The 24,297-nt window shown below is 37.5% G+C and overlaps 1 protein-coding gene across 6 annotated transcripts in view; it reads right to left on the bottom strand.

Annotated features, from left to right (window-relative positions):
- The window catches only part of SLC12A6 (solute carrier family 12 member 6), an 88,519-nt gene that overhangs the window by 27,402 nt on the left and 36,820 nt on the right, over window positions 1-24,297 (bottom strand). For 4 of the 6 annotated variants that reach the window (XM_055316667.1, XM_055316671.1, XM_055316669.1 and 1 more), the window contains 3 exons: window positions 19,295-19,339; window positions 3,388-3,485; window positions 1,131-1,262 (listed from right to left, as the gene is read on the bottom strand). In XM_055316667.1, the coding sequence (XP_055172642.1) occupies window positions 1,131-1,262; window positions 3,388-3,485; window positions 19,295-19,339 (275 nt within the window). The remainder of the gene's footprint in view (window positions 1-1,130; window positions 1,263-3,387; window positions 3,486-19,294; window positions 19,340-24,297) is intronic. The other 2 variants (XM_055316668.1, XM_055316670.1) reach the window with 1 other exon arrangement.

The raw sequence follows: 24,297 nt of genomic DNA, 5'->3' as shown, positions 1-24,297 counted from the left end.
TTTAAAAAAATAATAAATAAATAAAATGTTCTGTTCTTGAAGCTATTAGCTTTCCCTTCTCTTTTTTAAGATTTTATTTTTGGGCAGCCCCAGTGGCTTAGCAGTTTAGCGCTGCCTTCAGCCCAGGGCGTGATCCTGGAGACCTGGGATCGAGTCCCACGTCAGGCTCCCTACACGAAGCCTGCTTCTCCCTCTGGCTGTGTTTCTGCCTCTCTCTCCTGTGTCTCTCATGAATAAATAAATAAAATCTTTTTTTAAAATAATCTCTCTAATGAGGGGCTCAAACTCACAATAGTACATGAGTACAAGAGTCGCATGCTCCACCAACAGAGTCAGCCATGGGCCCCTAGCTTTCCCTTTTCATTTAAAAATTGAATAATGATTTGATAGAATTCCTTCAGAATTTGGCATAAATCCTTCATGGTAGCTGGTAAATGCATTTGGCAAAATGAAGATCTGAGGGTCACTTTATTCCTGAAGAACCAGAAAGTTAACTTGTAATATTGCTCCATATTTTGAGAAAAACTGAAATTTAGTATTTGAAAAACCCAATCACTTCACAACAGAGACGGCACCAGTGGACAGGTGTGGACACTCTTCCGAAATGCCCCTCCATCTGCCTGGAATGCTCTTCTCCTAACTGGGTGGCCCATGTCTCTCACTGGTTAGGTCTCTGCTTAAATATGGCCCTGTCAGCGAGGGCTTCCCTGACCACTCTCTCGACCCTTCCTCTGCTCTGGCTCTCTTGCTGGCCAGTTTCAGTGTCTTTACCCTGCCTTTTGAAGTTAACACACAATGTTACATTAGTTCCTGGTGTACAACAAAATGATTCCATGTCAAGTCTTTGCATATGTTATGCCATGTTCATCAGCTATCCCTGCTTATATTTTTTGTTAGAGTGCTGTCAACACGTAATATTCAGTTTAACAACGATCTCCTCATACTGGACTTCAGACTGCATGAGAGCAGCACACTACATGTGTTTCTGCTATGACCCCCACTGCCCAGAACAGCGCCTGGCATGTATCAAGCATTCAACAGTTACTGAGCATAGAGTGATACCCTGGATACTTCCTCCTTTCTTATATATGGGACTCCTTTTATTTATCCTTGTTATTTGAAAGCCTCACCTTGGTGGGCTTCTTTTTCCCTTCAGTGATGTTTTCTGCCTCCTCATGCTCTTTTGCTCCTTGTGTCAGATTAGTATAATTGGCCATACGGTTGAGGAGAGAAGATACCTTTGGTCTGGTGTCCATTTCTTCCTAAAAATCAAGAAACATGGAAGAAATGAGTAATAAAGAATACTGGAAATAAGCATCAAAGTGACCTCTGTACCAGAAAATTACAAATCAAATGAGAAAATACTTCACAGGTAAATATTTTAAGAAAATTTATAAATGAGGCTTTATTCACCTCCCACATTAAAATGTCCACTTAATCAGGACTACATAAGTCCTTATAAAATTCTCAAGTGAAAAGCTTTATCATTCTAATGGCTTAACTTTACATTAAAAGCAAAATCACACTGGCCCCTTTAGACAGCTGTATCCTTGTAAAAAACATTGATAATATTACCTTTAACTACAGTGCCTCTTTCTTTAGGCCACTAACATTCTTTTTTTTTTTTAAACATTTTTTTTTATTCTTCTTTATTTATTTATGATAGTCACATAGAGAGAGAGAGAGGCAAAGACACAGGCAGAGAGAGAAGCAGGCTCCACGCACCGGAGCCAGACACGGGACTAGATCCCGGGTCTCCAGGATCGCGCCCTGGGCCAAAGGCAGGCGCTAAACCACTGCGCCACCCAGGGATCCCAGGGTCCACTAACATTCTTAAGACCTGAGCTAAGATCAAGAGTCAAATGCTTAACCAAATGAACCACCCAAGTGCCCTTAAGCTACTAACATTCTAATAACATCTATGGCTATTATTTATTACACCAAGCACAGAAAGCTCAATAAAAAACTTCTGTGACTGAACTAAATATTCACCCCTGATATTTTCTTGAAGAAAGCTGAAAGAAGATATCATTTAAAAAGTAGGTGCACTGAGGTGTGCCTGGGTGGTTCGAGTCATGATCCCAGGGTCCTGGGCTCAAGTCCCTGAGTCCAGCTCCCTGGTTGGTGGGGAGCCTGCTTCTTCCTCTCAATCTGCCACTGTTCCTGCTTGTGCATGCTCTCTCTCAAATAATTAAATCTTTTTTTTTTTTTAAGATTTTATTTATTTGAGAGAGAGAGAGAGAGAGAGAGAGAAAGAACACAAACAGGAAGAACAGCAGAGGGAGATGGGAAAGCAGGCTCCCTAATGAGCAGGGAGCCCAATGCAGGCTTCTGTCCCCAGGATCCTGGGATCATGACCTGAGTTGAAGGCAGAGGCTCAACCGAGCCACCAAATAAAATCTTTAAAAAATAAAAATAAAATAAAAAAATAGATACACTGAGAGAACTGGCACTCACATGCATCAATGTCCAAAGCCAGACACAAAGTAGTCTTGGACTAAAGCAGGCTCCTTTCAACAACTGACTATAGACCCCATCAGAGTCCCTATGGTCTCAGTTAAGACATACAGGCTCTCAGGGTGCCTGGTGGCTCAGTCGGTTAAGCACGTGCCTTTGGCTCAGGTCATGATCCTGGGGTCATGGGATCAAGCCCTGCATTGGACTCTGTTCAGTGGGAAGCCTGTTTGTCCCTCTCCCTCTATCTCCCTGCCCTTTTGTGCTCTCTCTCAAATAAATAAATTATTAAAAAAAAAAAACCATATAGGCCCTCTTAATCTGGCAGCCGACTTCCTACATTGATTTTCGATTAGTAGTTATAAGATTATCTGATAGTCTTCCCAAACACAGAGTTGAAAAATACTCTATTTTATACTTCATAGATAATTCCAATTCAAATATTTAAATCCTAGCTAAATTCAACAGCAAGGTTCTCCATATGCCTGTGATGTCAACATTCGTCCTCAATCATAGAAATCTGATTTAGGGCAGCCCAGGTGGCTCAGCGGTTAAGTGCTGCCTTCTGCCCAAGGCATGGTCCTGGGGACCTGGGATCCAGTCCCATGTCGGGCTCCCTGCATGGAGCCTGCTTCTCCCTCTGGCCTGTGTCTCTGCCTCTTTCTCTGTGTCTCTCATGAATAAATAAATAAAATCTTAAAAAAAAAAAAAGAAATCTGATTTAATGGCTACTTATTCGTGATAATTAAGTTATACAGAATAAATCAACTACAGTGACAAATTATAGTAAGTATTATATTTTAACAAATAGTTCTTAAAATTATCCAGCCTGTACTGCTTTAAAACTAAATGGGATAGAAAACAGATATCTTGAAATCTCTGTTCCTGAAATCTGTTCCTGAAATCTCCGTCCTAGTTTTCTCCAATTTTTACCTCAAAGAGTGCCAAGTTTCTGTCAAAATATTCATCTCCTTCTTCATAATTGGAATTATTGAGATAAGCATTTCGAGCTTTCTTATTATGCCCATCATCTGGAAAAAAAATAAATCAAATTAGTTTCTCATTGGTATTAAAATATCAGCACCAAATAACTTCATGTTGCCTCTGTATTAACAGAATCCATTTTCATATTCATATTTTAATCTTAAAGCGGGAGAACTCAATGAGCCATGCTTAGAGAATGTGGCTCACTCTAGAACAGGAACAAAAATAAATCTCTAACAGGTAAATAATATGAAGGCTTAAAAGCATGAAGACCTCTGGAAACGCTTTTTTTTTTTTTAGGATTCTAGCCTATAAAGACCCTACTCTTAAAGTCACCCAAATCTAGAACAAAATTTTTAAGAAGTACTTATTGAGCTCTTAGTGTATTGCTTTAGACTTTATGTACTACTGCTATTGATAATGGCAGTAAGACCCTCTACCTCCATCCAGGTATGTCCAACTGTTTATGTGACATTGGGTAAAAAAAAGAAAAATGACATCAGGTCATGTAACCAAACACTATTTTTGTACAAACCCTTGCCACTTTTTTTTTTTTAATGTTAAAAGAGATACCCTACAAGAATTTGGTGAACCAGCTATGAAGAAAAAAAAAAAAAAAGAAAAAGAGACTGGGTTCCCTCAGGCAGTAGAGTCTGTGTGAATACTTCCTTATTAGCTCTGGTTCTTTGTTGTGCCTAAGAATTATATATAATTATAATTGCCTTGCAGGAGAGAAAGAGAGAAAATAAAAAATTATTCAAATGTCATTAAGAACACCTCAAGTATTCAAGAAATAGATACTAATATAAAAGCTACAGAAACTAGGGATCCCTGGGTGGCGCAGCGGTTTGGCGCCTGCCTTTGGCCCAGGGTGCAATCCTGGAGACTTGGGATCGAATCCCACGTCGGGCTCCCGGTGCATGGACCCTGCTTCTCCCTCTGCCTGTGTCTCTGCCTCTCTCTCTCTCTGTGTGACTATCATAAAAAAAAAAAAAAAGAAGCTACAGAAACGAATTCAAAGTCTTATAACCTTAAATACAAGTTTGGGAAATAGCCAACAAGCTATCAAAAGAACTAGATCTTGTCAAAGGACAGAAGAGCCAACCTGATGGTCTTCATTAGAAAAAATGGGTAGATGTGAACACTAAAAATAGATATTGCATTGAACTGAAATGTAACTATGCGAAATATCCAGTATATTTTGAAAAAAGTCATCTTTACAGACTTACTAAGGAAATAGCATATCTGAAAAACAATAAAGAGAAAGAATAAGCAATTATCTTGCCTTTCCTGTACCAACCATATTTCAGGATAACTAAAATGTCAAATAAAATTTCTTTATAGAAAAATTCTAGCTAATAAATGTGGAATTTAAGAAATAAAACAGACGAGCATAGGGAAAAAAGGGAGATAAACCAAGAAATAGACTCTTATTTCAAGTTTTTATTTAAATTCTAGTTAGTTAACATACAGCATAATACTAGTTTCAGGAGAAGTTAGGGATTCATCACTTACATGTAACACCCGTGCTCACTGCAACAAGTACCCTCCTTAGTGCCCACCACTGGTGTACCCCATCCTCCACCCACCTCCCTCCATCAACCCTCAGTTTTGTTCTCTATAGTTCAAAATCTATTTTATGGTTTGCTTCTTATTTCTTTCCCCTATATTCATCTGTGTTTGCTTCTTAAATTCCACATGTGAATGAAATCATATGGCATTTGTCTTTGGCTTATTTTGCTTAGCATAATACATTTGAGCTCTAGCCACATCATAGCAAATAGTGAAGTGTCATTCTTTTTTATGTTGAGTAATATTTAATTGTGTGTATCATCAGTCAGTGGACATTTGGGCTCTTCCTATATAATTTGGCTATGTTGACTATGCTGCTATTAACGTTCAGGTGCAAGTGCTCCTTCACATCAGTATTTTTGCATCCTTTGGGTAAATACCTAGTATTGCAACTGCTGGGTCATAGGGTAGCTCTATTTTTAACTTTTTGAGGAACCTCCACACAGTTTTCCAGAGTGGATGTACCACTTTGCATGCCCACCAACAATGTAAGAGGATTCCCCTGTCTCTGCATCCTCACCAACGTTTATTGTTTCCTGTGTTGTTAAATTTAAACATTCTGACAGGTGTGATATCACACTGTAGTTTTGATTTGTATTTCCCTGATGATGAATGATGTTGAGAATCTTTTCATGTGTCTGTTAGCCATTTTTATCTCTCTCTTTTTTTAAGCTTTTATTTACTGACGAGAGACACACAGGCAGAGGGAGAAGCAGGCTCCCTGTGGGGAGCCTGATATGGGACTCAATCCCAGGACCCCGAGATCACTCCATGAGCCAAAGGCAGATGCTCACCCATTGAGCCACCCCGGTTGCCCCCATTTATATGTCTCTTAACTATAGAGAACAAATTGATGGTTACCAGAGGGGAGGTGGTTGGGGTGGAATGGGTGAAACAGGTGAAGAGGATGAAGAGTAAACTGTCATGATGAACAGTGAGTAATGTATAGAATTGTTGAATCACTACACTGTACACTTAAAACTAATGCAACACTGTAATGTTAACTGGAATTTAAACAGAAAATTTTTAATGCATATGGAATAATATAATTAGGAAAAAATCATCAATTTTCAACTCCTAATGAAATAATGGATCTAGGCAATCAGCGTCAATATTTGCTAAAACCATTAGATGAAAGGCTGAGACGTAACTTTATAATGGATGGATCAGGGTGATCGGGAACTCAATGATCAATTTCAACATCGCTAAAAGTGGACAACACAATCTTCTAATATAATACAATGAAAAAAATACACTGTGCAACCTGGGATGTATTCCTACTAAAAGAATGGAAGCTGAATCTAATCAAGCCTCTAAATCTACCTACCATTTCCCAAAACACAGAGGAGGAAGATGTTAAACATCACCACAATGATGCTGCAATGATCAAATTCAAAATGTGAGAAACTCTACATGACAAATAATCTGACTCACTCAACAAGTAAATGGCATAAACTAAAAACAGGTGATTTCATAAATTAAGACTTGAAATGATGCCTCAACCAAATGTAAGGTGTGAACCTTGTTAGAATCCTGACTCAAATCAAATATAAAAGGACAATTCTGAAACAGAAATTTAAACTTTTTCTTAAAAAAAAAGGTACATAAAATCATGTGATATCAAGAATTTTCTTTAAGATATTCCAGGAAAAAATCAGGTGGAGCTTGAAAACAGATTCTCAACACTGTTTAAACTGAGTGATAGGGATGCCTGGGTGGCTCAGCAGTTGAGCGCCTGCCTTCAGCCCAGGGTGTGATCCCGGGGTCCTGGGATCAAGTCCCACGTCAGGCTCCCTGCATGGAGCCTGCTTCTCCCTCTGTCTATGTCTGCCTCTCAAGAATAAATAAATAAAATCTTTAAAAAAAATAAACTGAGTGATAGTTTCATGGGGGTTCACTATGCTATTCTATCTGCTTTTCTGTACCTTTGGAAATTTCCACAATAAAAAGTTATTTAAAAAAAAAAGGAAAGTGTAATTCTTTTCCTCTAATGGTTCCAGAAAATTCTAAAGAGAATGACATAGATTAAAATTATCACCACTTTTGAGTAATTCATTTATTCAATTAATTCACCAAGCACTTATTAAGTTCTTATGATGTGCTGGGCACTCTAGGTCCCAGGGATATAGCAGTAGACAAAGCAGTTAAAGTCTTTGTAGACTGTGTGTAGACTGAAGTCACAGAAGACAGAGTTAAATATACACACACACACACGTGACTTATAATGTTAGCTAATTTCCACGGTGTAAATACACACACCAATTTTAAATATTAATGTGAAGTCATTAACATGGTTTTGGAGAGATGCATACACTTGGCTCTCATGAGTTAGTGTAAGCTGGCTGTAGCATACCCTTGGCATAGAATGGTCAGGAAAAGCCAGCATTTCAAGCTGAGAGAGTAGTAATTTTAAGAGATCCTAAACCAGAAACAATCTTAATGGATTCATAAAACAGAGTGAGTAACACAGCTGAAACAGAGGAAAGGAGAGAGTATTTAGAAAGATAGAAGAAGCCAGATCAGGTAGTTATTAGCAAATAGTTCTCCAAATCCATTTACTGAGCGGTCCTTGTCCCACTGACCTACACTAGATAATAACAACATAATGGGGTTTGGGGCTGTAGAGAGAGGGATGTGAATGTGCTAATGTTATTTTCTTTATTTGGAAGATACAGACAGCATTTTTAGATTGTATCAGTAATGTATCAATAATACCAATAATTATAATAATGTAAATAAACTTCATTTGTTAAAACATAGGATTAAACAAAACAATGCAGGTATATACTGTTTTAAGAGACATATATGACATGTAAAGGCTGAAAGTAAAAGAAAGAGATCAGGCAAATACTAACCAAAAGAAAGCTGATATGGTTTTACTATCACTACATAAATTTTTCTTTAAAAGGAAAGCCTTATTATGGATGAAAGGGTAACCACATAACAAAGAGTTGAATTTACCAAGAAAGTATTTTATTTTGTAATTATTATTACTATTTTTTTTTGAGAGAGAGAGAGAGAGAGAAAGACAGAGAAGAGTGAGTGCATGAGGTAGGGAGAGGGACAGAGGGAAAGGAAGAGGGAGAATCTTAAGCAGGGCGTGATCTCACGAGCCTGAGATCATGACCTGACCTGAAATCAAGAGTTAGATGCTTAACCAGCTGAGCACCCTGGCCCCTCAAGAAAGTATTTTAAACATATATCTATGGTTTATAGTTATCTTTCTGCATAGTGAATTACTCTCACATTTAGTAGCTTAAACACACTTTTCATCTTACAGTTTGTATGGCAAGCAATATAGGCATGACTTTGAGCCCTCTGCTTCAGTCCTTATGAAGTTCCAATCAAACCTCTGCCGAGACTGTGTGGTCTCATTTGAAGGCCTGGGGAAGATCTACTTCCAAGTTCACTTACATAGTTGTTGGCAAGATTCACTGTCTTTTAGGTTGTTGGTCAGGGGCTCATCTTGGTTCCCTGCTACACGGGCCTTTCCATAGTACAGTTTATAGTATGGCAGCTGGATTCCCTCAAAGCAAGTCATCAAAGAGAACCAGAGAGAGAGAGTACGAGACAGATGTCATGGTCTTTTTGTAATCTCATTTTGAAAGTAACATTGCTTTGCCATTTTCTGTTAATTAGAAGGAGTCCTTAAGTCCAGCCCTCAAAGGGCAGAGGATTACACAAGAGCATGAATACCAGGAAGAAAGGATCACTTGGAACCAATCTAAGAGGCTGCCTACCACATGCATTTATCCATTTATTCACCTACCCATCCATCCATGACTCAAAAGCTGACGCAAAAATGGACAAAACTATAGTAAGAAATGATAAATCTACGGTCATACAGGGAGATGTTTAACATATATCTCTCAATAATTATAGATGAAGCAAACAAAATAAGGGTGAAGAGACCTGAATAACACAATGAATAACCTTCACCTAATGGACATAAAGTTCTGCAAACAAAATTAGACAATATACAAAATAGACATACATGGAAAATTCATAAAATTTATCATGTGCTAGATCTTAAAGTCAACAAATTTCAAACAGAGGGAATATAGGCTGTGACTTTGATCTATAACAAAAGTTGTTAGAATTATGAAAAGATAGATTTTTAAATCCTTCCAAGTTTAGAAATTAAATATGCTGTAGAACAACACAAGAATTGAAGTTTAAAATACTTTTAAAAATTAAATGACAATAAAGACATTACCTACTGAAACTTGTAGGATCCACCAAAGTAGCACTTCAAAGAAAAGTTATCGTCTTAAAATTTTACATTAGCAGACTCAAAAGAATAAAAATTATTTGAGCTAAATACCTATCTTAGCAAGATAGAGCAGAATAAACTCTAAGTAGAAAAGATGACAACTATACAACTGTCATTTGGTTCAACTCTTTCACTGTCCATTTTCCTGGGTCCTTATGTTTTGGGTAGATCTCCAGTAAACAGCAGATAATGGTATTTTTTTAAAAAATCTGACAATCTGTCTTTTTAACTGTCAAGTTTACTCCATCAACTTTAGCAATTTATATGTTTATACTGGATTCTATCATTTTAAAATTTCTATTTGGTATTTTTTATGATTCATTCTCCTTTTCGCTACTGGGTTTTTTGGCTTATTTTTCCCTTATTCCATTTGTTCTCCCCTTTTGGAGTTTCTACATTCTATATCTATTCTTTCAGTAAATACATTTGAAATTTTACCACATATTTTACTTAAACTGTTAAGCGAGTTTAAACAACAGTCTGTCATCCTCCCAAACAATAAAAAAACTTGAACACTTCAGTTTTCTTTCCTCTGATTCATGTACTATTGTTCTGTCCAATATCTCTAGCAGTTTTTTTTTAAGATTTTTAAAAGATTTTATTTATTTATTCATGAGAGACACAGAGAGAGGCAGAGACCTAGTCGGAGGGAGAAGCAGGGAACCTGATTCGGGACTCGATCCTGGGACTCTAGGATCACGCCCTGAGCCAAAGGCAGATGCTCAACCGCTGAGCCACCCAGGTGTCCCTATGATAGCTTAAAAAAAAAAATTGTGACAGAGAGCAGGCACACGAGAGAGCGAGAGTGAGAGAGAGAGAGAGCGGGAGCACGAGCAGCGGGGAGGAGCAGAGGCAGAGGGAGGAGCAGGCTCCCCACTGAACATAGAGCCCAATATGGGGCTTGATCTCAGGACCTGGAATCAGGACCTGCACTGAAGGCAGATTCTTAACCTACTGAGCCATCCAGTCTCCCCTCTAGTAGCTTATTTTACTACACAAATAAGATACTAAAACTATTTCATAAAGACAACACTGACTTGGGTGAAGTGAAGGTCCATGTTTACCATTTGAGTTGTTCAGTATTTTTGTTACATTTCAGAGTACTAGTCTTCTGCGATCATTTTGCTTTTACTTGAGGTACCTTCTTTAGAATTCCTTTTTAAAGGAGTGTTTCTCAAACTCAGCACATAATAATTTGCTGTGGCAGATGTCCAGTGCATTGTAGGCTGTTTAAGAGCATCCCTAGCCGTGAGTCACTACATGCCAGTAGCATCTCCAGCAGCGACAATCAAAATAAACTCCTCAGACATTTCCAAATATCCTCTGGGGGACAAAATTGTCCTCAGTTATAAACCACTAGCTTAAAGTGAGTCTCAAGGTGAAAAATTTTCTTGGCTTTTATTTAGCAACAATTGTATTTTGTCCTTATTACTGAGTTTCTTGCTAATAAGCATTACTCTAGAAAGTGCTTTGTAAACACTTTAAGGCATCATTTGTTATCGGTTTTGTTACTGAGAATTCTGTTGTTCTGCTATTCCCTTGATGATCTGTACTTTCTCTTTGGCTGATTTCAAGATCTTTTCTTAGGTGTTCTGCAGCTTCAGTAAGATGTGTCTAGATGCGGTTTTCCTTTTGTTCTGTTCACAAAACCCTTTTACCTGTTTCTAATCTGTTACCTTTAGTTTCTATATCAACAACTATTTTTTTCTTTTCTACAAGTTCCATTTGTTCTAAACAGTCTTTCATTCCTTAGTATGTTTACCTAACTGCACCCTTTATTGATTTAAACTTTTAATAGTCTTGTATCTCAGACTCAGGACCACTTCATCCCTCTTGAGGGTTATATAAGTAGGAGTCCCAGATCCAACATACTATTTCTCTGCTGCTTCACTAGTCTTACAATACTGTTGCTATTAGAGTCTGGCTTCACAACAATCCTGCTCCATGCTGCTGCCTGCTGGTCCAAGCCTTGTCCCAAAAGCTCTGGTTCCCCTTCTGCGACCAGGGCACCTCTACATGTGGGGCCTCTGCAGTCTCAAGTTTCAAGTGCAACCATCTTAACTTCGTGACACTTTGGTCCTGGATGTTTCTGGCCCAACTTTTCTTGCTTGTTTTTTTGGGGGTAGAAGAATATCCCTGGAGACTTTGCCTACATTCATGAGACCAATGATGCCTCCAAGATAGTCTTATCAGGGTCTATGTGTGGTAGTGAATGTGAGGGTCCCACAGAGTTCCTGGTCAATCATCAAAGATCAAGGCTTTCTAGGCAAGAAAAAGCTCTCAGCAGGAGTGGTTAATTGAAAGGCATGGATCAATTCTTGATCTCAGTTTCTTGGCAAGAAATCATGCTGCTTCATAAGGACAGCCTTTAAAAGGGGGGGGGGGGCACCTGGGTGGCTCAGTGGTTTAGCGCCTGCCTCCGGCTCAGGTTGTGACCCCAGGGTCCCAGGACTGAATCCCACACATCAGGCTCCCTGCAGGGAGCCTGCTTCTCCCTCTGCCTGGGTCTCTGCCTCTGTGTGTCTCTCATGAATAAATAAAATCTTAAAAAAAAAAAAGTACAGCCTTCATTCTTTCTTAAAAATGAAAACAAAAAAAAAAGGGAGGGGCACCTGGGTGACTTAAATTGGTTAAGAATCCAACACTTAATTTCAGCTTAGGTCATGAGATGGAGCCCCGCATTGGGCTCTGTGCTGGGCATGGAGCCTGCTTAAGATCCTCCCTCTCTCCCTCTGCTCCTCTACTCATATTCTTGCTCAATCAATAGTGCAGCCTTTCATAAATCTAGGTCACTACTGTGACCTCAGGACATCTCAAATGGAATGGAAGTTCTAGAGTTTCTGAATAGTAGGTAAGTTTTACTCAGCAGGAACTAAGAACCAAATCCATATCCTAGGGCTGTGTTAGGATTATCCAGAATCCTAAGAGAATTCCTTTGGAGGCATCCACTGAGACTGGCTTCAGTAATGCTAAGAATTAAATAGCCCATCAGATCATTAAGTTGTTTTATTCCCCTCATTTTACTATCCAGATAAAGCTAACATGACTGGGAACTTACTCAACTCAAAACAGATATAAGTGCCATTGATTCTACTACAGATTTCAGATTTCCATTTTTTATGGCATATATATTTTTTTGTAAACAGGAATATGGTTTATCAAATGTTTTGCTCTTTATAAAAACTTTATTGTTGTGGTGCTCTTATCTCTATATTGCTGCTTCTGTAATTTGCCACTTATATTGCAATTTGGGGCTAAGATAAATAAATCTGATTTTTCCCTTAGTCTCCTGATCCTGTCAAATGGTGTTTGCTGGTCTGAGACAGGCAGAACAAGAGCAGTAAATTCACTTAATTTCCCTTAGCACAGGCTTGAGTCTTAACTATGTGACTGTGTGAACACGAAGGGCTGTCTCAAATGTTATAAATTGTTTTTGATTTTTACAGTTTGAGTATTCAATAAGAGGCATACATTATGTTGATTTCTGTATCTCTTAAGTCAACAGCTCTTCTTTTCTTTACAATTTATTTGAAGAAACTATGTCATATGTTCAGCAGAGTTTCTGATGTTTTTAAGATTTACTTATTTGAGAGAAACAGAGAGAGAGAGAGAGAGTGAGCACACAAGCAGAGGTAGGGGCAGAGGGAGAAGCAGACTCTCCACTGAGCAAGGGGCATGATGCAGGGCTCCATCCTAGGACCCTGGGATCATGACCTGAGCTGACAGCAGACACCTAATTGACTGAGCCCCCCAGGAGCCACTAGTTTCTGATATTGATGACAACATCCAATGTGATGCTGCTTAAATGTTGTTCTGCTTTATTTATTTCCTATATATTGCTAATGAGGTCCAGAGGCTGATCCACCTTGAGGATTTTTAGGGGAGAGGTAGGAAAACTTCACAGTAGTATTTTGATCTTCTGTTAGGGGGTATATGTCATCTGATTTGCTTTCTTTTTGAGATACTAACCAACTGTTGGTGATTAATGACTGGATCCAGTAATTTATGAGGGATTACAAAGTGGTGATACTCTTCTATTATTCTTCCTTAATTTACTAGGTGAAATACTCTGATAAAGAAACATTCCCTCTAATACACTATTTGGTTACCCATTAGTATAGTAAAGGCAAGATAAATACTTCATTCTTTCTATTAAGCAATTATCAGAGTAATGAGTTAGTTCACTAAAATACACTAATGGTGATCAATTAGTTTATTTTTATTTATTTTTAATTTTTTAAAAAAGATTTTTATTCATTCATTCATGAGAGAGAGAGAGAGAGAGAGAGAGAGAGAGAGAGAGAGAGGCAGAGACACAGGCAGAGGGAGAAGCAAGCTCCCTGCAGGGAGCCCATTGTGGGACTCGATCCCAGTACCCTGGGATCACATGCTGAGCTGAAGGCAGATGCTCAACCACTGAGCCATGCAGGGGTCCCATCAATTACTTTTTTAAAGTGTCAATATGACCTCATAAATTTAAATATTGGATATATTTCAAATGAAATTATTTTCCTGCATCAGTTAAGAGGATTCATTCTTTAATCTCCTTTTTTTTCGGGGTGGGGGGGCAGGGAGGAGAGAGAATCTAAAGCAGGATCTGTGCCCAGTGCAAGCCTGATATGGGGCATGATCTTACAACCCTGAAACCATGACCTGAACAAAAATCAAGAGTCAGACGCCTGACTGAGCCACCCAGGTACTCCTCATCTCCTTTTGTTAACACAATGAATCATATACATTGATTTTTAATGGTAAATCAACCATGTATTTCTGGCAGAAACCCAAACTGGTCACAGGGGTAATTAAAAAAAAATACATTGCTTGATTCAGATTGCAAATATTTCATTTAGGACACCTGTATTCATAAAACTGGCCTATACTTGTCTCATATTATCATTGCTAAGTTTTGGTATCAGAATTATGCAATCCTCAAACTGAGTCGGGAGTGTTTATTTTCCTATTCCTTGAGAGCAACTGTAGAAGAGGAATTATTTTTCCTTGAATGTTTGGTAAAAATTATTGTAAAAATGCTAGGGCCCAAATGCAGCTCATTTGCTTACTTGCTTACTAAACTGTTTCAAATTAAAAATTATACACACACAAAGTTCATAAATCATAAATATATTCATTCCTCCATACAGCTTCTCAGCCTGACCCTGAGATTTATGAGAGATCTGATGAGTCAGTGGGAACAATAGATACATTAAAGTAACTGCGCCCTACTGACAGGAAGAACATTTAGAAGTCTGAAAGATGCTATTATAAATTCTATTCAGCAGGCAAGACAATTGAAGCAGTTTTTAACCTACCAGGCCAAATTACGCTGGGCAAGATTTTTTTTTAAGATTTTATTTTATTTACTTTATTTTAAAGATTTTATTCATTTATTCATGAGAGACACAGAGAGAGAGGCAGAGACACAGGCAGAGGGAGAAGGAGGTTCCTTGCGGGGAGCCCGATGCGGTACTCGATCCCAGGACCCCGGGGTCACAACCTGAGCCAAAGGCAGACACTAAACCACTAAGCCTCGCAGGTGCCCTTAAGATTTTATTTTTAAGTAACCTCTATATCTAAGGTGGGGGTCAAACTGCAACCCTAGATCAAGAGTCACATGCTCCACTGACTGAGCCAGCAAGATGCTCGCTCCTAAGCAAGATTTTTATAGACAGCTGGCAAGATTTTAATTCAAGTTGCGAATGCAACTGGAATTAAGGAACTGTAAGATGGCTGGAAAATATAATCCAAAAAATCACCTTTCTGCCTTTTGCAAACCTCTCCTCCTTTCTTCCTTCTTTCCTCCCCCCCCTCCTCCTCCCCCCCCCTTCTTCTTCTTCTAAAATAAGCCAGCCTTTTATGGATTTTGAGACTGTAGCTTAAACAAAGATACTCAGAAGGGTGCCTGGCCAGCTCAATCAGTAGAGCATGCAACTCTCAGGTTGGGAGTTCAAGCCCATGCTGGATGCAGAGTTTACTTGAAAAAGAAAAAGAAAGAAAAAGAAAAAGAAAAAAAAGAAAAAGAAAGGGATCCCTGGGTGGCACAGCGGTTTGGCGCCTGCCTTTGGCCCGGGGCGCGATCCTGGAGACCCGGGATCGGATCCCACATCGGGCTTCCGGTGCATGGAGCCTGCTTCTCCCTCTGCCTGTGTCTCTGCCTCTCTCTCTCTCTGTGACTATCATAAATAAATAAAAATTTAAAAAAATTAAAAAAAAAAGAAAAAGAAAAAGAAAAGGAAAGGAAAGAAAAGAAACTCAGGATGCGGCACAGAAGATGGTAGTTATTAAGAGCATTAGAAAAAAAGGAGAATATCATCTTATCTAACGAACCTCAGAGGGAGCACCCAGGGTAGCAAGATGAACTTACCCGAGAATCTAGCCAGACAACTCTGGATAAATTCCCAGGTTTGTTCAAAATTGAATGCAAATGTAGGTTGCCAAATGAGATTCATGTCTAGAGTAGTCTCTCTGCAAATATTAGGGTTGTTAGCTAATACTAAGAGAAGTCTTCTTCACAATCACATACCATTTCTTTTTGCCCACAATTCATTTACTATCTTTTACTACAAGTACTTCATTGGAAACAAAACCCAGCTTACACTGGAATGGTACCAACTCCTCTGATCATCCATTTCATTAGCTAAGTCCTTTCCTACCTCCATGACACACATGTTCCTGGCCAGATGATAAACCACTCTCAAATTCCTCTACTTGTTGGCATACCAGAGACGGATGCAATTTAATAGTTTACGGGTGAAATGTACTTTCTGTGGTCTGCCTAAATCTTTCAATGAAACCTTAGTCATTCCTGGTCCAAATGTGAAATTTTTATATAGAGAATAATAATTTTGAACAGTCTAAATAAGCTATCCAATATAAAAGTCTAAATATTCACAATTTTTATCTGTGGTATTATATGCACAATGGAATATTCACAAAGAGAATAGTGCCAACCCCAATATCACAAGGCCATGACCCTAGAGAGCAGACTTCTAGTTACATGTTTATGTCAAACCATTTAACTAACAAATATTTATTGAGGCTTAGGGTGTCAGCTACTATTCCAACACATAAACCTTCTCAAAGAAATGAGAATTAAGATCAGAAACTTATGTCCTTATCATAGAAAGAGCAGAAAAGGAGTATCCCAGCTTCTTTAACTAAGACCCTGAACCTGTAATAAGCAAACAAGTCAAGTACTTTCCTTACTTTGGACTTAATAGCTTATACTTTATACAGCTGCTCTGCACATATTCAAACAGCTAAAAGTTCAGCAATGTACAAAAATAGTCTCAAATTAACCATCATGCACCCCTGGTGTAAATGTAAATTGGACCAACCACTGTGAAAAACAGTGTGGAGGTTCCTCAGAAAATTAAAAATAGAATTGCCATATGATCAAACAATTCTATTACTAGGTATTTACCCAAAGAAAATTAAGTTTGAAAAGACATATGTACCTCTATGTTTATTGCAACAGTATTTACAATAGCCAAATACAGAAGCAACCCAAGTGTCCATCATTGAATGAATGGATAAAGCTTTACTTTGGGATGTATACTATTTTTATCCCCCTGCCCCTCTTTTTTAAAGATTTTATTTATTTATTCATGAGAGACACACAGAGAGAGGAAGAGACACAGGCAGAGGGAGAAGCAGGCTCCTTGCAGGAAGCTCGATGTGGGACTTGATCCCAGATGCTCAACCACTAAGCCACCCAGATGCCCCTAAAGATGTATTATATGCACAGTGAAATATTCAGTCATAAAAAAAAATGAGATCTTGCCATGTGGAACAACATGAGTGGACCTAGAGGACGCTAGGCTAAGTGAAGTCTGGCAAAGAAAGACAAATACCACATGATTTCACTTACATGTTGTATATAAGAAGAAAACATAGGCAGCTGGGTGGCTCAGTTGGTTAAGTGTCCAACTCTTGATTTCGGCTCAAGTCATGACCTCAAGGTTGTGAGACTGAACCCTATGTCCCAGTGTGGAGCCTGCTTAGGATTATCTCTCTCCCTCTGCCCACCTCCCAAAAAAAAAAAAAAAAAAAAAAAAAAAAAAAAGTAAAGAAAAACAACCCTTAAGTACAAAGAACAAACTGGAGGTTTGCAGAGAGGAGGTGGGTGCATAGGGTGGGTAAAATACAGGGGATTAACAGCATAATTTATAAAGAAGTTGAACACTATGTTGTACACTTGAAACTAATGTAACATTGCATATGAACTATATTCAAAGAAAATTTTTAATAGAAAAAAAAGTAACTTCCAGTTATAAAATAAGTCATGGAAATGAAAAGTACAGCATAGGGAATATAGTCCGTAATACTGTAATAATGCTATGGTGACTACATTTTTCGTGGTGAGTACTGAGCAATGTATAAAATTGTCCAATCAATATAGCGTACACCTGAAACTAATATAACACTGTACATTAATTATACTTCAAAAAAAAAAAAAAAACAAAAAACTCAACAAAAAATAAGCCTCAAATCAAAAGACACACACATACATACACACACAAAATGGCTGTTAATATATTTAAAAGCATTTAACCTCACTTATGATTAGAGAAGTACAAATAAAAACTAGAGATGCCATCTTCATCTGTTAAGAAAAGAAAAAGTTTTTTTTTAAAGATGTATTTATTTATTCATTCATTCATTCATTCATTCATTCATTCATTCATTCATTCATGATACACAGAGAGAGAGAGAGAGAGAGAGAGAGAGAGGCAGAGACACAGGAGGAGGGAGAAGCAGGCTCCATGCCAGGAGCCCGATGCGGTACTCAATCCCGGGACTCCAGGATCACGCCCTGGGCCAAAGGCAGGCACCAAACCGCTGAGCCACCCAGGGATCCCCAGTAAAGAAAAAGTTTTAAGATTGATATTGGCTGTTTATGATAGAGATGTATCTTCTTTAAGATATGTATACCCTTTGACCAAGGAGTTCTACTGTTAGGAATTTTTCCTTCAAATATAATGGCAATGAGAATGCAAGAATATATGTACAAGATGTTCACTGTAACAATTTTTAATGGTAAAACATCTGGAAATAAATGGTCAAGAATAGGAAACTGGTTGTATAAAATTAGAACACAGGAATACAAAATTAGAACATGGAATACTATTCTATAACAAACAAGGAATAAGGCAAATCTTTATATACTGAAATGATACATCCAAGACAAAATGTTAAGTGAAACAAAAGAAGTCACAGTCTGTAGAGTATAGCTCCATGGATAGAAACAGGAAAGAAGATGGTCATATATTGTAAGAAAATGTGTAATTAAAAAGTCCTAAAAGAATTCCCAAGAAAGTGTCAATAATAAATATCTTGGGGGATAGAGGTGGGGTGGTGGGGAGAAGAGATACTTTAAAGGGTTTTATCTTACTTTTTTTCACATATACATTTTGTATTATCTGAATTCCTCATCAGAGTATGTATTATTTCTGTATTTTAAATTTTTATCAGTTCTGAGATGTGAAATTCCTGTTAAATAACAAGCTTACTGAAATTTAAATATGTGATCCCTAGAAGAAATAAATTTATTTCTATAACTTATTTAACAGATAAAGAACTGAAACATCAACCTCTACATCTTGCTTATTAAGTTCAAGCTGTTTATGAAGTACTTTCAGTAATCAAAAAAGAGGGAGATAAAAGACCACGAAAAATAATAAAAAGGGCAAAGTAACAGCAAAGTCCAAGATATGATAGAGTATTATAGTATCTTTTTGATAAAATTACCTTGGAAAAAAGAAGCTCTAATTCTTAAAGACTTTTCTTTTTAAAACATAGACAATGTAATTGACTTTCAAATGTAACTACATTAGGTTTTAGTCAATTGTAGTAGTTTCCTGAAACTTACCAAGTTGGGAATAGATACAGCAGGAAAAAGGTTGAGGAGTGAAAATTAGAAGAGGAGGGGATATAAAATAAGAGTAACGTCTGTTAGTACAGGCAAGAAAAGGGTGATTTTAAAGAAAGTCAATCCCCACAGTAATACTATACCTAACAGTTGGCTGTGTTCCCCTGTGATGGAGTTCTGACTCGGGTCTGAAAAACAAACAATTGAAAAGAAAAGAAAAAATGAATGACCAAAACAAATAATTTCTTAAAAATCAGCAACAAAAGTCAACCAAGGAAATAAGCAGAAAAGCCAAAGCAAAAGCTTTTTTAATGCTCAAAAAAAAACATTAATAAAAGAATAAAAAGAAACTATTATAAAAAATAATCACAGTTTTGAAAAGTTAAGCAACAAAATTATCATGTGACCCACTAATTCCACTCTTAGGCATATACTCAAAAGAACTGAAAACAGGGACTTGACATATATATATAGCAGCATTACTCACAATAACCAAAAGGTGGAAATAACCCAAGTGTCCTTCAACAGATATATGGATAAACAATAATGTGGCATACATATAAAATGGGATATTATTCAGCCATAAAAAAGAAAATGAAGTTCAGATAAACACTACAACATGGATGAACCTTGAAAATCCTTGAAAATATGCTAAGGGCAAGAAGCCAGAAGCAGAAGGACAAATATTGTATAATTCCATTTAAAATAAATATTGAGAAAAAGGTATATTCAAAAGATAACCACACAAATTTGACCAAGAGTAGTAGTTCCATAAAGTAGTACAATTTGGGGCTTACCACATGGGTTACATTTTCTTTCTTTCTTTTTTTTTTTTTTTTTACATTTTCTCTTTAATGACAAAGGAACATATGGTCATACAGCTCAACGTCAAGACATAAGTATAACACTCATTACTACTAGCAGTTATATTCTGATTTGACTTCATGATGAAATGACTAAACTGACTTCTATAAATATCTAGTTCTTCTAATCTATAATAAAATTAGTGGCAATAAGCCAAGTTCCTAATGCAAGAGATTTTATAATAAACTTATTTTTTATTGGTGTTCAATTTGCCAACATACAGAATAACACCCAGTGCTCATCCTGCCAAGTGCCCCCCTCAGTGCCTGTCACCCATTGACCCCCACCCCCCGCCCTCCTCCCCCTACACCACCCCTAGTTCGTTTCCCAGAGTTAGGAGTCTTTATGTTCTGTCTCCCTTTCTGATATTTCCCACACATTTCTTCTCCCTTCCCTTATATTCCCTTTCATTATTATTTATATTCCCCAAATGAATGAGAACATATAATGTTTGTCCTTCTCCGATTGACTTATTTCACTCAGCATAATACCTTCCACTTCCATCCACGTTGAAGCAAATGGTGGGTATTTGTTATTTCTAATGGCTGAGGAATATTCCATTGTATACATAGACCACATCTTCTTTATCCATTCATCTTTCGATGGACACTGAGGCTCCTTCCACAGTTTGGCTATTGTGGACACTGCTGCTAGAAACATTGGGGTGCAGGTGTCCCGGCATTTCATTGCATTTGTATCCCTGGGAAAAATCCCCAGCAGTACAATTGCTGGGTCGTAGGGCAGATCTATTTTTAACTCTTTGAGGAACCTCCACACAGTTTTCCAGAGTGGCTGCACCAGTTCACATTCCCACCAACAGTGCAGGAGGGTTCCCTTTTCTCTGCATCCTCTCCAATATTTGTGGTTTCCTGCCTTGTTAAGTTTCCCCATTCTCACTGGTGTGAGGTGGTATCTCATTGTGGTTTTGATTTGTATTTCCCTGACGGCAAGTGATGCAGAGCATTTTCTCATGTGCATGTTGGCCATGTCTATGTCTTCCTCTGTGAGATTTCTGTTCAAGTCTTTTGCCTATTTCATGATTGGATTGTTTGTTTCTTTGCTGTTGAGTTTAATAAGTTCTTTATAGATCTTGGAGACTAGCCCTTTATCTGATATGTCATTTGCAAATATCTTCTCCCATTCTGTAGGTTGTCTTTGAGTTTTGTTAACTGTATCCTTTGCTGCTAATGCAAGAGATATTGACAATCATCATTTAACAACTAAGCACTTGCTTATTTTAAAGGCTTGAAAAGTATTAAGGGCTAAATATGGAAAAGACTTTGAGCTCCAGTTTTCTCAAAGATTAAGTCTCTTGAGATACTAAGGATTACTTCTGGCTTCCCTAAATGTCTCTGAGGAACAAAAATAATTTTAGACCAGGGGAGTCTATGAACAATGGGTAAAAGGTTATATCTTTATTTTCACTAACCTATAATTGGAGTTTAGTATTTTCTCCAAGTATGATGTCACCAACAAACTACCTAAAAGTACCTATGCTTTGTCAACATTAAACATCTGATTTTTCATATCACATTACAATTGTTGTACACATCTCATAATGCCTTTTAGGTACAATGTTACTTTGAAATTATGGTAGTTATTAAAAGGCTGCTAGGTCTTCTTCAATGCATTGATAAAAAAACACTTATATTATTAGATCACGAACTTAATATTTTGGTAACTGTATTTTAATATAAGAGGGTTCTTTTTAATCCTATATATATGTATTTATATGCATGTGCAATACTTTACACATTTAAAAACATTTCTGAAAAGGAATTTGTAGACTTGAGACTGCTAAAGAAGTCCCAGATACAAAAAAGATTTAGAATTACAGTTTTAAACAAAATTCAAGTAATATTTTTATAGGGTTTATAATAAATGCTTTTATATATAATCTAATTAAATCTAACATTTTAAGCACCCCACACAGAAAGAAACAATCAGAATACTAAACAAATTCTGGTTTCTGATGTACACAGTACATACTATAGTATACTTTACATACTCAAATTAAGGAGGAAATAAGGTAGAAACCTGGTTGATACAACTAAAATTTTAGATGCTATGTGAACATTTTAAGATTTTTTTTTTTTTTTTTTTAGATTTTAGATTAGGAATCCCTAATTTGGTTTTTAAAAATATATTCTAGGGCAGCCCCGGTGGCTCAGGGGTTTAGCGCCACCTACAGCCCCAGGCATGATCCTGGAAACCCTGGATCGAGTCCCACGTCAGGCTCTCTGCATGGTGCCTGCTTCTCCCTCTGCCTGTGTCTCTGCCTCTCTCTCAATCTCTCTCTCTGTGTCTCTATGAATAATTAACTAACTAACTAACTAAATAAATAAATAAATAAATAAAAAGATATTCTAAATTTTTATAGTTTCAGATATTTTTCTCAACATACCACCAAATAGATTCTGGTTTTTAAATTTAAACTCATCTTATTTCCTATAGAAATAAACAGCATGGGTTTGTGCATAACATCAAGTAGGAATAACAGTTCTAAAGTATATTAGTCTATTAGATTCATATCTCTCTTATACACACACACACACACACACACACACACACACACACGATAAACTGGGCCCTATCATTATAGAAAAGCAGGTGTCTAGGCAGCATGGAAGAAGGAGTAGAGAAAGAATCAGATTTTTAGAACCAGAAGAACTATGGTCATCATCTAGCTCTACTCTAGTGACTCCAAAGGAAAAGTTGGAAGAATTATCAGCACCATCTGTTTTTTTTTTTTCCCTAAAACTATACCAATAACCCTTCTCAAGATTCTGATTCCGAGATACTGTCATTAATGGGAATGAATGCCTTTTATGTATGTATGTTGGTATGCGACAAAGTTGAGAACCTCTTAATATTTATAATAGGGGCACCTGCGTGGCTCAGTCAGTTAGGTGTCTGCCGTCAGCTCAGGTCATGGTCCCAGGGTCCTGGGATGGAGCAAACCACATCGGGCTCCCTGCTTGGCGGGGAGTCTGCTTCCCCTTCTCCTTCTGCCCCTCCCCACCTGCTTGTGCTCTCACTGGCTCTCTCTCTAGTGAATACATAAAAAGTCTTTTAAAAATATTTATGGTTGGGTAGCCCTGGTGGTGCAGCGGTTTAGCGCCGCCTGCAGCCCGGGGTGTGATCCTGGAGACCCAGGATCGAGTCCCACATCGGGCTTCCTGCATGGAGCCTGCTTCTCCCTCTGCCTGTGTCTCAGCCTCTCTCTTGCTCTCTCTGAATGAATAAATAAATAAATCTTTAAAAAAATATTTATGGTTGAGAAGATGAATGCTGTTAATAAGTGACCAAAGACATGGCAAACCATTGTCAAAGAGAAAGCCTAGAGAGATAGTCTGAATCTTTTGAGGACCTATCTTCATGTTTCTGGATATTCTAACTTTTTTGTCCCAAAATAAAGAATAGTCTAAAACAAGTTATTTAGAATTTCTGGAGAATCTATGAATAAAAACAGAAAAACATCTCAGATAATTCAGGCAGAATAGGTATGATTTTAGATGGGAAAATACCAATGATTTTTTTTCTTACAAATTACCTCCTTCTATACTATATACTTCCTTGCCTTCTAAGCTGTGCACATGCCGTAAGTGCACTTTCTAGTCAAGCCAGGACTCTTTGAACACCCTCCTATCAGAGATGAGTAGAAAGAAGTCTTTCGTGTAGTTCCCTACAAGTTCAACTTAGATTTTTGTTTTTCATGTTTTATAAATGAAAGAAGGCAGGGCAACTTTTACTTGATACTTATTTTGTAATTTGAAGATTAACCTCCAAGAACCTGCAAATACTTCACTGATACACATAAAACTCAAAACAAGGGCAAATCTAGGAGTAAACAGGTTCATGAACCCACTAGAATGCAATTAGCCTTGCCTATAAAAATCACAATTGGTAAGCTACTTTAAATTGAGGGGTGTTTCTGGGTATGCAATCCAAATTACCGAATCCAAATGCTAACACTGCTCTGAGATATGTCTGGCATCTTTCTATTGTCTTGTCTCAACTCTCCCATTTAACATTTTTCCTGCTTAAGTCACCGGTGAGGACACACCCAAGTTTGCTGAAGACTGGGAGTTGTTCTAAACATTACTCAAAATGACATTTATTTTAACCAAATTACTTCCTGTAATAAAAACAACTTGCCAATAATGTAACTATTTTTTACCTTTGATGGCCTTCATAAACTAACCTATGCATGGTATGTTATAATTCAGAAGGTTATACGAGGTGATACTTAAAAGCCTGTGATTCTTTATCAGTCAAAATG

Source organism: Nyctereutes procyonoides, unplaced genomic scaffold (assembly GCF_905146905.1).
Source record: "Nyctereutes procyonoides isolate TBG_1078 unplaced genomic scaffold, NYPRO_anot_genome, whole genome shotgun sequence".
In the NCBI taxonomy this organism is placed as follows: domain Eukaryota; kingdom Metazoa; phylum Chordata; class Mammalia; order Carnivora; family Canidae; genus Nyctereutes; species Nyctereutes procyonoides.
Note: the sequence above shows the minus strand (reverse complement) of the source record. Positions and strands in the feature narration are given on the sequence as shown.